General features: G+C 41.8%; 1 protein-coding gene across 5 annotated transcripts in view; it reads left to right on the forward strand.

Moving 5' to 3' along the window:
* Positions 1-13,904, forward strand: part of DOCK8 (dedicator of cytokinesis 8) — a 172,753-nt gene that overhangs the window by 91,686 nt on the left and 67,163 nt on the right. For all 5 annotated transcript variants that reach the window (XM_063455068.1, XM_063455070.1, XM_063455069.1 and 2 more), the window contains 7 exons: positions 1,764-1,856; positions 1,995-2,090; positions 2,551-2,700; positions 3,872-3,985; positions 6,248-6,403; positions 6,869-7,008; positions 13,055-13,224. In XM_063455068.1, the coding sequence (XP_063311138.1) occupies positions 1,764-1,856; positions 1,995-2,090; positions 2,551-2,700; positions 3,872-3,985; positions 6,248-6,403; positions 6,869-7,008; positions 13,055-13,224 (919 nt within the window). The remainder of the gene's footprint in view (positions 1-1,763; positions 1,857-1,994; positions 2,091-2,550; positions 2,701-3,871; positions 3,986-6,247; positions 6,404-6,868; positions 7,009-13,054; positions 13,225-13,904) is intronic.

Below are 13,904 nucleotides of genomic sequence, written 5' to 3' on the forward strand. Positions count from 1 at the left end.
ATAATCTTTAAATAACTGCCGTTTAATCAACCAATTTGGGTAACCACTTATAAGCATGACGACTAAAGTCACCTGCTACCCAGTGGAAGTTTGACAGCTGAGTTTTACTCAAGATTGGAGCCAATTTAGCTGACTGTGGCTTAGGCGGAGGAAACTGCCGATCTCTCACCTTAAGCTCGATAGCCATAGTGGTGAAATCTGTCCTTGGGTCTTCTGCCCCTTCCTTTGGACTGGTAGGGATTATCCCAGTCACCAAATCGGAGGTTGCCAGATGTTTGAAAGAAAGGACTGCTGTATATGAGTAACAAGATGGCAATGGGGCACAATAACAGGCCTACATCTAGAGGACATTATAACCAGATTTCACCAACTGTGTGAGGAGTTCTGGGCTTAGATATACCATGGTAGATATCTGCAATCGTCCAGTACTTGCCGGTTAGCTGGAAGTCAGCGACTGAGAGGTTGGAGATTGTATGGTCCCATGCAGGGAAAGTCTGCTGTCCCCTATAACTGAGCAGTTTTGCCTACCTAGGTGGAGAGCCACCAGGAGGTCATAACTCTTGTTCTTCCCACACACAAGGAAACCTATAAATTACCTAAGCCACAGATCACAGCGCCCGACTTTACTCTCCAGGGAAAATGACTAGGACATTGCCAATGACTCAGAATATGGTGATTATGTGCTGGCTCTCATGGAGGCTTGGGGCTAGCATGGTAGTAGGTCAGGTCTCTGTCATGGTTGCTGGGAACCAACCAGGGGTGCTAGCGATATTTCCTATGCCCTGCCCATCTTTTAGCCACTGAAGACCCCATTTTTTTTCTTTTTTGTTAATTCTTGATTTTTGCATTAATCAAAGACATGCTTTGTGTGATATCAATATCGTAAGTACAAAATATGCATAGTTATACATAGTTAAGTATAACATAAAAAAAATCTGGATTGACATTTGAAACTCTTTATACAGGATTAACAGTTCTATATTGGACTTAATTGCTTAGAAAACCTGCCCCACCCATTCTTTGCAGTATTGAAGACCCTATTTTACCCGCTAAAAACATTTTTTAATGTATTGAATAAAATATTTACTTTTTAAAATTCGGAACAAACATTCAGCTACGATCATGATAAAATTGTGACTGCTAGGGTCTTCACTTTACTGAACACTGGTTTAATGGAATTGTTTATACATTGAACCCATGACCTTGTGAGGTACTTAAAGGACAACTGTCACCTCAAAAGCATTTTAATATAATAATCCTTTCATCAAGGTTTGAAAGGAAATAGATTTTTTAATTAAGTATTTTTTTTTTAAAAAAGAGAGAAACTCACCCCTACCTTTAGTATATGACCGGATCCTTCAGCCATAAAGACACACCTTGGGTCGGACAGAATTTGAAAACTGACGGTCTCTGTAGTCTTCCATGCTTCAGTGCAGGGAGTAAAACACGGAAGACCAGAGAGCCAGTCAGTTTTTAAGCTTTGTATGAACAAAAGTGCATGTATATGGCCGATGTTGTATACTAAACATAGGGAGGATTTTTTCTAAATGTTTCACATATATTTAATTGAAAACATATATTTCCTTTTAAAACTTGATGAAAGGTTTATGATATCAAAAGTAGTTTTGCGGATATCCTTCAGTACTGGGTGCTAGCCCTATGACAAAATACTCTCAATGCACGTATTTAGTTATTATGTACACTTTAGTGTTTGTATAAAGTGTTATTCCTCTTACAAGTCATATTGTGGTCTTTTGCTGCAGGTGACTGGACGCAATAATCGCATATCTTTTTTTATTGATGGTGGTAATGACGCACAGTCTGCTGCTACCAACACAAGACCATCTAATAAAAAGGTATTTTTAGTGCTTCCTCCGTGAGAATAAAATCCAAAACTTGTCAGTAATAATGAAGGAAATATTGAATTTGGACAATGCTTCTCTTGGACAATGTTCTAATACCAATAATGGGTTTTAACCTTCGATTCATTTTAGCAATTTCATGAAGAACTGGCGCTCCAAATGGTGGTCAGCACTGGTATGGTTAGAGAAAGTGTCTTCAAATACGCATGGTTCTTCTTTGAGCTTTTGGTAAGACTTTTTTTATTTTAATATGATTTTATATTTTTGCTGCTGTTCATTTTCACTTACCAGCTGAAGTTTTTATAGTGCCATTTTTTAAAATGTGAGCTAAATGTTATCACATTGGGCCCCATGTTCTACATAACTACAATTATGTATAAAAGTTTTGGGGTCAAGGTGGTTTCCTAGCTTTGCACTCTTGTACCGCATGCTTTTGCACTTTTATAATAATTTCTGATAGTTGGCCATATTCCTCTCGAAAGGTCGATTTGATCCCCTGCCATCTTTACATGGACTTGGGTCCTGACGCTTGTCATTTACATTTAAATGTAAGTGAATTGCTTCACCTCCTGGCATATAACATCTTTTACAGTTTCCCAATGATTACCAGTACACATAAAGTGCTGTTAGTAGGTGTTGATCACTTATTAGATTAGTGTAATAAAAGGAATTACTTTTCCACTTTTAGGTAAAAAGCATGACCCAGTACATCCACAATGTGGACAGACCAGATGTGCCCAGAAGAAATCGCTTCTCAGACCGTTTTAAAGATGATATAAATACTATAGTTACTGTGGTTACTTCTGAAATTGGAGCACTTCTTAACAAACCACAAAAGGTGAGGACAGTAATAGAAGACATTCAGCAACATACTTGAAAACAAGAGGAATCTCAATGTATCCATGCGGGTAAAATATTTTATAAATAAATAATAGAGAGAAAGACACATTGATATTTCAGTCCTGACTGCTCTTATGTCAGGATAATGTTTTTTTGAAGTGATTATACACAGCATCACTTTTTAATACATGTATATAGATACTGATATCAGACACCAGGATCTATATCAGATATAATGTTTGAAGTTTCTGCATTTGCCCATTCTTTTCAGATTTTATAATGAACTGTCATCAAACCAGTAGCTGACTCAGCAAACCATGATACGCTTTTAACTTTCTTCATAAATGGTTTCTGAAATATGTAACTATTGTCAGCTATCATCATGTTATATGGCTATTTATATGGCCCATTTTTCCATATGTGTATAATGTATTCTTGATTGGAATGGAGTATTTGTTTGCCCCAGCTTATCCCTTTTTGTCTTATTCCCTTTCCCATTTTTTTTCCCATGAAAAAAAATTGCAAAAATTCAATAAGAAATATTTAAAAAGAATGCTAAAAGCAGATCCCATAGACTTTAACTTGATGACATCCTGTATAGTATTCGTAGTAGAACAAAAAGGGGAGATAATACAGGTTGGGAATGACTAGTGGAAATTGGGAGCTTTCAGATTTTCTTTTATAATTTTTTTTTTAAATAAAATGAAGAAATAAAAAGAAAATCAAGCATACCAATGATAATTTAACAAGCCTTTTGCAGATAGTAACATACGTGACTGGAGTGTCCCTCTAAGTATTCGTGTTCATTTAACACTGGTTTGTTTGAATCTTGTTTTGACAAAATGTTCTAGAGAATGGAAAAAAATATATATTGTAGTGGTATGTTGGAGAATTGTCTCTATATTGAACACATTTATATATTTATACTTCCATAGACTATATTCAGTAAATTAACAATGAAGATGGATCAAACAATATTGCCATTTTCTAAGCTACGCAATACCACCAAAGTTAGCCCACTCTGTGCAGACATAAAGTACCAATTAACTGTCTAACTTTTTGCATTTTGCACCAGTACAATCATTAGAGTGGTTGTCTGGTGAATCATTCGTAAAATAAGACGTGTATGTCTTTTTGAACCTGTTGATGAATAATTGTGTTCTCTTTAGGAGGCCGAACAAGCAGAGCGAATCAACATAAGTCTGGCATTTTTCTTATATGACTTAATATCCCTGATGGATCGAGGCTTTGTGTTTAATCTCATCAAGCTTTACTGCAATCAGGTACAGAATTTGGGCATATATACTATACATACAATTGTTCTGTACCATCACACACTACGGTATTGTAAATTGTTTTTGCAGGTAGTATACAGTTCAATGCACGTATATTAACTTTTGAAATCAAATTGAATAAGCACCTACTAATAATACCTACTGTATTGTAGTGGTTATGGTTCTAGTAGGTTACAGGTGAAGGAACCTAGTTCTGGTAAAAAAAATTGAAGATACTGTATACATTTGGACAAAACTAGTTTTGCTACTGTGAAAGTGGAACTTTTGTCTAAGCAATACAATGAGTTATAGTAGGGCCATGTGTGTGTGGTGGGACCCCTACAGATCATAGGATGCCTGCAGCATACAAGCTCTACAGCAAGTTGTGTCTAAGTTGCTACAATTCCTCTTTATCTGAAAATACATAATTATAGTACCTGTTATGATTCCTAATCTCTTTTTATTCCACTTGCAATAAGGCCATTGATATAGAAATGTCATAGAGTTTATAGTAGCACCGTAAATGTCTTTCTATAGCATTTTATATTGAGCTGTAGAACAGATTGTATACCCCCCAGTATTACTAGCATTCCACAGAGTTCTTTGGACTTGGAAGAGATGCATAAAACAATATCACCTATATGCTAAGAGATCATTCAGAGTGTTTATTGCATAACACAGGCATTGAAGAGGCTTTTGTAATAATAATAATAATAAAAAAATAATATATATAATTTAAGGTAAAGGTTATGTGGGGATATGTGTTATACTGATCTTGTCAAACACATGTAGCTGCCATAAGTAGTTACTGAAACAGGCAGCTTTCATTGAACAGTTGATAAGTAAAATGTCCAGAATCCAGAATCTCTCAGTTGAGGTAAAGGTATGTCATATGGAGGACGGTATTGGATGTGATGGCCTACAGTCATTCAATCTGCTGAGATTAGTGGGAGAGTGATCTCTACTGGACCAATAAAAGTCCCATTATGTAAACTCCAAATCCTCTATTGTAGAGCGCTGTTTTCTTTGGAGCTTTTCATCTAAATCAGCCCCAACCATCGGGGGGGGGGATGCACTGGGCCATTATACACTACACCTGTCAGTGTATTGTAATACTCCTGTCCCAGCCATATTTTCTGTAGAGAAACTTCAGAAGAAATGTGTTTTCCGAACCCTTTTAAGTGTATCACTATTTATTTTCTCATTGATAAGAAACCTTTTCATGAATGAACTTTGTCAATGTCATTTTTATTTACCTTGGTTAAACTTTAAGATATAGCCTGTTTGCTGAGTACTCTACTTAAGTAAACATATCGTTGGAAAAATATATGAAAAAATGTCAGCGCTACATACGGTAGCCTTGCAATAAGGCAGCCTATAAAGGATGTGTAAAAAATCAAACTGGTCTCTGTGAATAAGTGGTATACATATAACAACACCTATATCCCACAGTAAGTAAGATTATACACAAAAAAATATATATAAAAACTTGCTTAAGAGTCCATAAAGTTCTATAAGGGAGTCTTGCAGGGGTTAATCTTGTGTTGTAGTAGAAGATGTAACATCAAGAAAAACACTGTAGCATTTTCCGTAGATAGTACCTTAAAAAGATACAAAAAAGGCTTGCATAGTGTAAAACCGTTTTAATAGTAAAAAGATACCCTTCCCCCCAAATAGAAACCCTTACATTAGCAAGTGGTGATACTTGTCTCCAAGATATCACAAATACACATTTGTAAAATCAGAGGCTGAACAGCCGTTTACCGTCCGCTGCTCTCAACAGTTCAAAATTCCCGATCTCAGCGCTGATACGGTGGGGTATAGTCTGTAGAATAGGAGCGTTTGGCGTGTGATAGATTCCAAGCCGGCTGTGTACATCAGACCTCTGCATCCGATATCACTTCAACACGTTTCGCCCGCTCTGTCGGGCTTTTTCAAGATGTTTTTCAAAGTTAAGTAAACATATACTGGGTTATTCACTGGCTTTCTGTAGAGAGCGCCTTGGCTCACCATTCAGACTTTAGTGAACAACCCCAGTAATAACATGATGTACGTAGCCAAAAGAGGCTACTTGTTTTGGCTAGGAGGTATATCATATGATCACTGGGGTTGCACCTCCTGATGTTGGTCTGTAACAAATGAAACATCTTGTGTACTGTATGCAGCAATGTGTTTATCCTTAGATTAAACACAGCCTGTAAAGGGCCTTCTTTATTTTATTTTTCTATGTCATTAACATATCCATGTTACAAATGTCTTTTTTTTTTCTAGTTAACAACCAAACTGAATTCTTTCCCAACCTTGATTTCTATGAGACTTGAATTCCTGAGGATTCTGTGCAGCCATGAACATTATCTCAACCTTAATCTGTTCTTCATGGCATCTTCTTCATCACCAGCTTCCCCCTGCCCCTCTATTTCCTCGGAGGTATGTATGCTATATCTGTGACACATATCCATCAGAAATGGGTGTACCCAGAGACCAGTGCTGAGAAGAAATGTGTTCACTAAATTTTACAAATTAATTGTCATTGGCAAAACTGAGTTAAAAATAGCAGATCTGAAAAAAAGTATCCAGCTTAGCTTGAGTCACAGCTTGGCTATTTTTGCCTCGGTTTTCATTTGTGGAAATACCGAGTTTAGTGAATAACCCTGTTAACCCCTTAAGGACACATGATATGTGTGACATGTCATGATTCCCTTTTATTCCAGAAGTTTGGTCCTTAAGGGGTTAAAGTAGAAAATCAATATATGACAAAACTGTACATTTCAGTTAAAGAAAATGTTTATCCACTTAAACACTCACCATCCTTACCATCCTTTGGACTTTGGTCCTTGCTCAGCATGGATGATATGATACTTTTTAACCAATTAACTATTTTACATTTGCCAGAACTCTAGTTCCTGCTCCAGTTTTCAGGATCAAAGAATCGCCAGCATGTTTGAACTCTCAACAGATTATCGGCAGAAGCATTTCCTCACCGGGCTCCTCTTTACTGAGTTGGATGCAGCTCTGGATTCTGAAGCTGAAGGGTAAATTGATTGGAGTACACAGATATACACTCAATCAAATACACATGTATCCACTCACACAATAACCCACATTATTATTTGTAACCATAAATAGATATATCAATTTGAGAATAACTTGGTGATAAGTGGTTTCTACAATTGTTTAATTGTAAGTTGTTTCATTCATATTTTACAGCTTGCAGTAAAAGTTGCTATTTATGTTCATGATCCAGTTTGGGGGGGGGGGGGGGGGGGGGAGGTTTGTTGCAAAACTAATGAGGATAAATAAGTACAAACATGTCCAAAGGACTCAAGGTCCAATGGACACTGAAATATTCCTAATAAATATAATCAAAATAATAATAAATGTACAACTTTATTAAAAAAACAAAGAACGTCCAATAACCAAAAAATAAAGATAAGTGGCTTAGCAGGTGGATAGGGGGAGAGTATATGGGTTAGGACAGGGTGGGGGTAGATATGACTGAAGGGGATGGGAGTAATAATCAGAGTTATATCTCTATATCAATGCAAGAATTAAACACAGTGATGTTTACTGTGTCTGCATAAAGACCACTGTGTGGCACTAAAGAGACACTAAAACTTTACAATGAGAGCTTGAAAATATAAATATAGCAACGAAGTATCCTGAATTTATCAATACCTTGCCTTATGAGTTCAGAGCAAAGCTGTACTGGATAAAGGATCAAATGGTTGCCTTACATAGCAAAATCTAGACTGCACTGGCATGGGCGTAGGAACCCAAAAAAATCTGGGGGGGATAGCATTTTTACTCGCCGGGTATATTCTTATTCCGTAAACTAGGAGTTGTTTATCCCATTGTACAGCGCTACGGAATTTGCAGTCGCTATATAAATGATTAAATAATAACAACATTAAAGGGTCACCACAGGGAAGGGGTTTTACTTACCCGGATACAGCGCCGGGATCCTCCTGATTAGAACCACCCCTACCCTTCCCATGAATATTAGAACCACCCCTACCCCTTCCATGCACAAAAGAACTCCACCTACCCCTTCCACGCACATTAACTCCCTACCCCTTCCATGCATATTAGTACCCCCCTAACCCCTTCCATGCATATTAGAACCCACTCTACCTCTTCCATTCATATTAGTACTCCCCTAACCCCTTCCAATAATTTTTCTACCTACCCCCTCCTCCCATCCATATTAGTAGCCCCCCTAAACCCTTCCAATTATTTTTCTACCTACCCCTCTCCCCTATCCTTATTAGTAGCCCCTCTAACCCTTTCCAATTATTTTTCTGCCATGTTAACTAACGCCAGTGCTGGAGTGCCTACATTAAAAGGCCTGCAGGGACAGGCTATAGACACCAGAACCACTACACTAAGCTGCAGTGCTTCTGGGGACTATAGTGTTTCTTTAATGTGAGGTAAATTAGAGATTAGTGCAACGAATAATATGCTAGATTGCCTACTTACAACCAGATGAGGATGATGATGGGCTCTAGCTGCAGTCTGGCTCCACTGGTCTGGTGTAGAACAGGCTCTCTGGAGGCTGTTTGTAACTGTGGTCACAAAAATCAATGTTCTGTGAGAACGGGAAGCAGCTCCATTTTTTGGGGGTCCTTTACACAGCTCAAGGTCTGGATCCCAGGGTCCACCTTCATGTTCCACCAATGTGTTTGTTCACAGGGGGTGGAGTGTGTAGGGGATGTCCTGATATGTGTGTAAGGAATGCATTGTGTGAATCTGTGTTTGTATGTGTAAGGGCTGCAAGGTGTGATTCTGTGTATGTACGGGATGCAGTGTGTGCGTCTGTAAGGGGTGCATTGAGTGTATGTACGGGGTGCATTGAGTGTGTAAGGTTGCATGATTGTGTGAGTGTGTGTGTGTGTGTGTGTGCACGGGGTGCATTGAGTGTGTGTAAGGATGAATTGTGTGTTTCTGTGTGTGTAAGGGTGGTATGATTGTGTGATTGTGTGTGTGTGTGTGGTGGATGTCAATCTCTCTCCCTCCCTTGTCACTCTTTCTCCCCCCCCCCTCCCTGCTTCTTTCTCCCCCCCTCCCTCCCTGCTTCTTTCTCCCCCCCTCCCTCCCTGCTTCTTTCTCCCCCCCTCCCTCCCTGCTTCTTTCTCCCCCCTCCCTCCCTGCTTCTTTCTCCCCCCCTCCCTCCCTGCTTCTTTCTCCCCCCCCCTCCCTCCCTGCTTCTTTCTCCCCCCCCTCCCTCCCTGCTTCTTTCTCCCCCCCCCTCCCTCCCTGCTTCTTTCTCCCCCCCCCTCCCTCCCTGCTTCTTTCTCCCCCCCTCCCTCCCTGCTTCTTTCTCCCCCCCCCTCCCTCCCTGCTTCTTTCTCCCCCCCTCCCTCCCTGCTTCCTTCTCCCCCCCCTCCCTCCCTGCTTCCTTCTCCCCCCCCCTCCCTCCCTGCTTCCTTCTCCCCCCCCTCCCTCCCTGCTTCCTTCTCCCCCCTCCCTCCCTGCTTCCTTCTCCCCCCCCTCCCTCCCTGCTTCCTTCTCCCCCCCCTCCCTCCCTGCTTCCTTCTCCCCCCCTCCCTCCCTCCTTCTCCCCCCCCTCCCTCCCTGCTTCTTTCTCCCCCCCCTCCCTCCCTGCTTCTTTCTCCCCCCCCCTCCCTCCCTGCTTCTTTCTCCCCCCCTCCCTCCCTGCTTCTTTCTCCCCCCCTCCCTCCCTGCTTCTTTCTCCCCCCCTCCCTCCCTGCTTCTTTCTCCCCCCCTCCCTGCTTCTTTCTCCCCCCCTCCCTGCTTCTTTCTCCCCCCCTCCCTGCTTCTTTCTCCCCCCCCCTGCTTCTTTCTCCCCCCCTCCCTGCTTCTTTCTCCCCCCCTCCCTGCTTCTTTCTCCCCCCCTCCCTGCTTCTTTCTCCCCCCCCTGCTTCTTTCTCCCCCCTCCCTGCTTCTTTCCCCCTCCCTGCTTCTTTCCCCCCCTCCCTGCTTCTTTCTCCCCCCTCCCTGCTTCTTTCCCCCCCCCCTCCCTGCTTCTTTATTTCCCCACCCTCCCTCCCTGTTTCTTTATTTCCCCTCCCTCCCTGTTTCTTTATTCCCCCCCCTTCCCCCCCCTGTTTCTTTATTTCCCCTTCCTCCCTCCCTCCCTGTTTCTTTATTCCCCCCTCCCCCCTCCCTCCCTGTTTCTTTATTCCCCCCCCTCCCTGTTTCTTTATTCCCCCCCTCCCTGTTTCTTTATTCCCCCCCCCTCCCCTCCCTGTTTCTTTATTTCCCCTTCCTCCCTCCCTCCCTGTTTCTTTATTCCCCCCCCCTCCCTCTTCCCCCCTTCCTGTTTCTTTCTCTCCCTCCCTCCCCTACCTATGATGTAGCGTGGCCGAGCGCTGTATAGTCCGCCGGTACAGGTAGCTTTTGTTTCCTGTACCCGGCGGACTAACAGGAAGTGCACACTCAGTGTGCACTTCCTGTTAGTCCGGCCGGGTACAGGAGACAGATGCTCCCTGTACCGGCGGACTATACAGCGCTCGGCTACGCTACAGTGAAGGAGGAGCCTCCTGTCAGCTCCTCTCTTCATGCTGCGCCCGGGCGGTGCGCTCTCATGGACGCACCAGCCCGGGCAAAGCTGCAGCCGCCTGAGGCTCTCTGCAGAGCGCTCGGGCGGCTGCAGCATCAGGGGGGGGGCGGCGGAGCTGGGGGGGATTTCCCCATACCTGTCCCCCCCCGCATGATTTGCTGGGGGGGATGCGTCCCCCCCATCCCCCCCGGTTCCTACGCCCATGTGCACTGGATAAAATCTGTAAGTATCTCTATATATAATGCCCTCAGAACCCACGACAAAACTGGTAATTTTGCAGCAGCTTTCTATAGTAAATTCGACTTCAAGGTCACTAACTCAAAGAATAATCACAAAGAGAGTTGGTGCAGAAAAGCATTTAGATGGGCTGTTTATAAAAATAAAAAAAATGTCCCAATTGTTCCCCTACTGGTTCAGTCCAACCTCCCACAATTAAGTCCTTATACTCAGTGGTGTATTTTGCATTTGTGCTGCCCTAGGCACGACTAAATTCGGGCACCCCCAAAATCTAAATTTGCCCCTCCCCCCCCAATTCGTGTCAAGGCCATTTTTTTGACTGACAGACACATGACCTCATTGATACATGCACTGATATACCTTTACTGACAGATACACAGTCATTGGCACACACATACAGTCATTGTCACACACTGTTTAACCAAAACACACTTTCACTGACGGGCACACACTCTCAGATACACATAAAGTGACATACGCACACTGACACACACTCACAGGCACACCCATTCTCACTCACAGACACACACTGACAAAGCAAACAATGCAAACAAACAATGAAAGTGCCGCCCTAGCAAATGCCTTGTTTACCTTGTGGTAAATACATCCCTGCTTATACTGCCAAAACTACTTGAGGATACCATCCGCTATCATAACACCATCGTGCTGAACTGTGCTGTGCTAATAAAATAAAAAATAAGAACAAAGTGAGTCGACGTGCGTTTAAGTGATACCAGAGCGCCTTTATCCGGGGCATTCATATGAGCCGCCCGGCTAGGTCGCATTTAAACTCAACGGGAGCTGATCATGTGGTCATGTTATCCAATAGAGATCGTATCCCTTTGTTTATGAACCCTAGTCACACCTCCCTGCATGTGACTTGCACAGCCTTCCATAAACACTTCCTGTAAAGAGAGCCCTATTTAGGCTTTCTTTATTGCAAGTTATGTTTAATTAATATTTTCTTATCCCCTGCTATGTTAATAGCTTGCTGGACCCTGCAAGAGCCTCCTGTATTTGATTAAAGTTCAATTTAGAGATTGAGATACAATTATTTAAAGTAAATTACATCTGTTTGAAAGTGAAACCAGTTTTTTTTTCATGCAGGCTCTGTCAATCATAGCCAGGGGAGGTGTGGCTAGGGCTGCATAAACAGAAACAAAGTGATTTAACTCCTAAATGACAGTGAATTGAGCAGTGAAATTGCAGGGGAATGATCTATACACTAAAACTGCTTTATTTAGATAAAGTAATTTAGGTTACTATGGTGTTCCTTTAAAGGTGACTACAGAATGGATGTGTTCCAAAATCCTCCTTCTTAGTGGGCGAATTGTTTTCCCCACATACTTTAGGAAACAATCACAGGTTAAGAGATAAACCACTCCAGCTGTATTGCAATTAAAGAATTGCTTAATTGGAACCCTGAGTGTGCCGTAGCGTCCGAGATTATTTTAGACTCTCTTGACTCTCATTTGTTTGGATACCCTCTTTCCCTAAATCTTTGCCTGAGTTGGACTGACTTGGACTGACTTTTCTTTAAAATCCTCAGTTGTGAAACAATTTCCGGGATGTTGGATGGTAACTCTTCCATCTGAGCATTGTATTTGTGGAGGTTGGTTTCCGATAGAGAGTGGTATTGATCTCAAATGTATCTGTTATAGTCAGGGTGCAGTCCAAAAAATTAACGGAAGGGGTCCCTATTTCCATAGTTAACCTCAAATTCAGATTGTTCACATTAAGATGCTCAACAAACTTTGTGAAAAGTTCCGCTGTACCCGTCCAGACAATGAGGACGTCATCGATATATCTCTTCCAGAGAAAAATACAATCCAGATAAATCTTGGGGGTTAGTGAGGATCCATCAGTGATTTAGTTGAGAATGCCAATGCAGTAATTTCATGTAACTTTGTATGTTTGTGTTTGGCTTGCAATGAACTAACTTGTTCAGCCTATAGACAAGTGGTTCCCAACCCAGTCCTAAAGTACCTCCTACCAGTCCAGGATTTAGGGATTATCCTGTTGTGTCTAAAGTGTTGTTTTAAAAAAAAAAAAAACACCTCAGACACAAGTGCGTAATCCCTAAATCCTGGACTGTTGGGGTGTACTTGAGGACTGTGTTGGGTACCACTGCTGTAGACCATTGATCTGTAGTGCTTTCTCCCCATGTCCCATGCTTGAGCAAATCAATTTGAAATCTGCTCACTACTTCATTTTGTATTAGGACTGTGTATTGAGAATTGTCAGCTGGGTGTTAAATTATCTTCTCCGTACATTATCTAGACACACAATGTATTAAACAACTATTTTAATTGTTTAAACAGAATAAATAAGGTGCAGCGAAAAGCCATCAATTCCATACACAACTTGCTGCGTTCACATGACTTGGACCCACGCTGCCAGAAAATTGAAGTCAAAAACAAAATTGCTGCACTCTACCTGCCACTGGTCAACACCATTTTGGATGCACTGCCCCAGCTTCATGACTTCACAGGTAATCAATATAATGGCAGAGATGTGTTAAAGTGTTCTGTTCTGTTCTAAAGTAGTTATGGTAGGGTGTGGAACTGCACTCTATTCATTTAACCCCTTAAGGACCAAACTTCTGGAATAAAAGGGAATCATGACATGTCACACATGTCATGTGTCCTTAAGGGGTTAAGCAGTATGTAGCTGGGTGCAACTCAGACAGTCTCAGTACCAGAGACCAAAATGCTGAATAACAAAATAGAAGGAAAGTCGAGGCACTCCAAGGTACATTGTACCTTGGAGTGCCTCGACTTTCCTTCTATTTTGCTGTTCTGTTCTAAAAACCACTCTAAAGTATAAAAGTGTTGCAGTTGCCATGGAAACCAGTGGAGCCAGCAGGCACATTCCGCTTGAGACTCCTTTCCTGGTACATTGTTGCACCACTTTTTTAGAACATAATACTTGGAAAAATCCTCCTCCAATGTGGTTTTCATGTGTTTTACATGCATGTTTGGATCTATCTGGAGGTGCACTCTAAAGTGAATCCTGTGAAGGTTTGCTTCCAATGAATGGTATATATTCTGTAGTGACTTTGACGCTTGCATTGCAGGGGCCACGGGTTGCATAAATAGATGAGTTGTAGTTACCAGATGCTCTCCCTTATGACCACTGTAATCTTCTTATGTGGGATTCTCTACAGCCCCT

The sequence above is a fragment of the Pelobates fuscus genome, chromosome 5, assembly GCF_036172605.1.
Source record: "Pelobates fuscus isolate aPelFus1 chromosome 5, aPelFus1.pri, whole genome shotgun sequence".
Taxonomy (NCBI): Eukaryota; Metazoa; Chordata; class Amphibia; order Anura; family Pelobatidae; genus Pelobates; species Pelobates fuscus.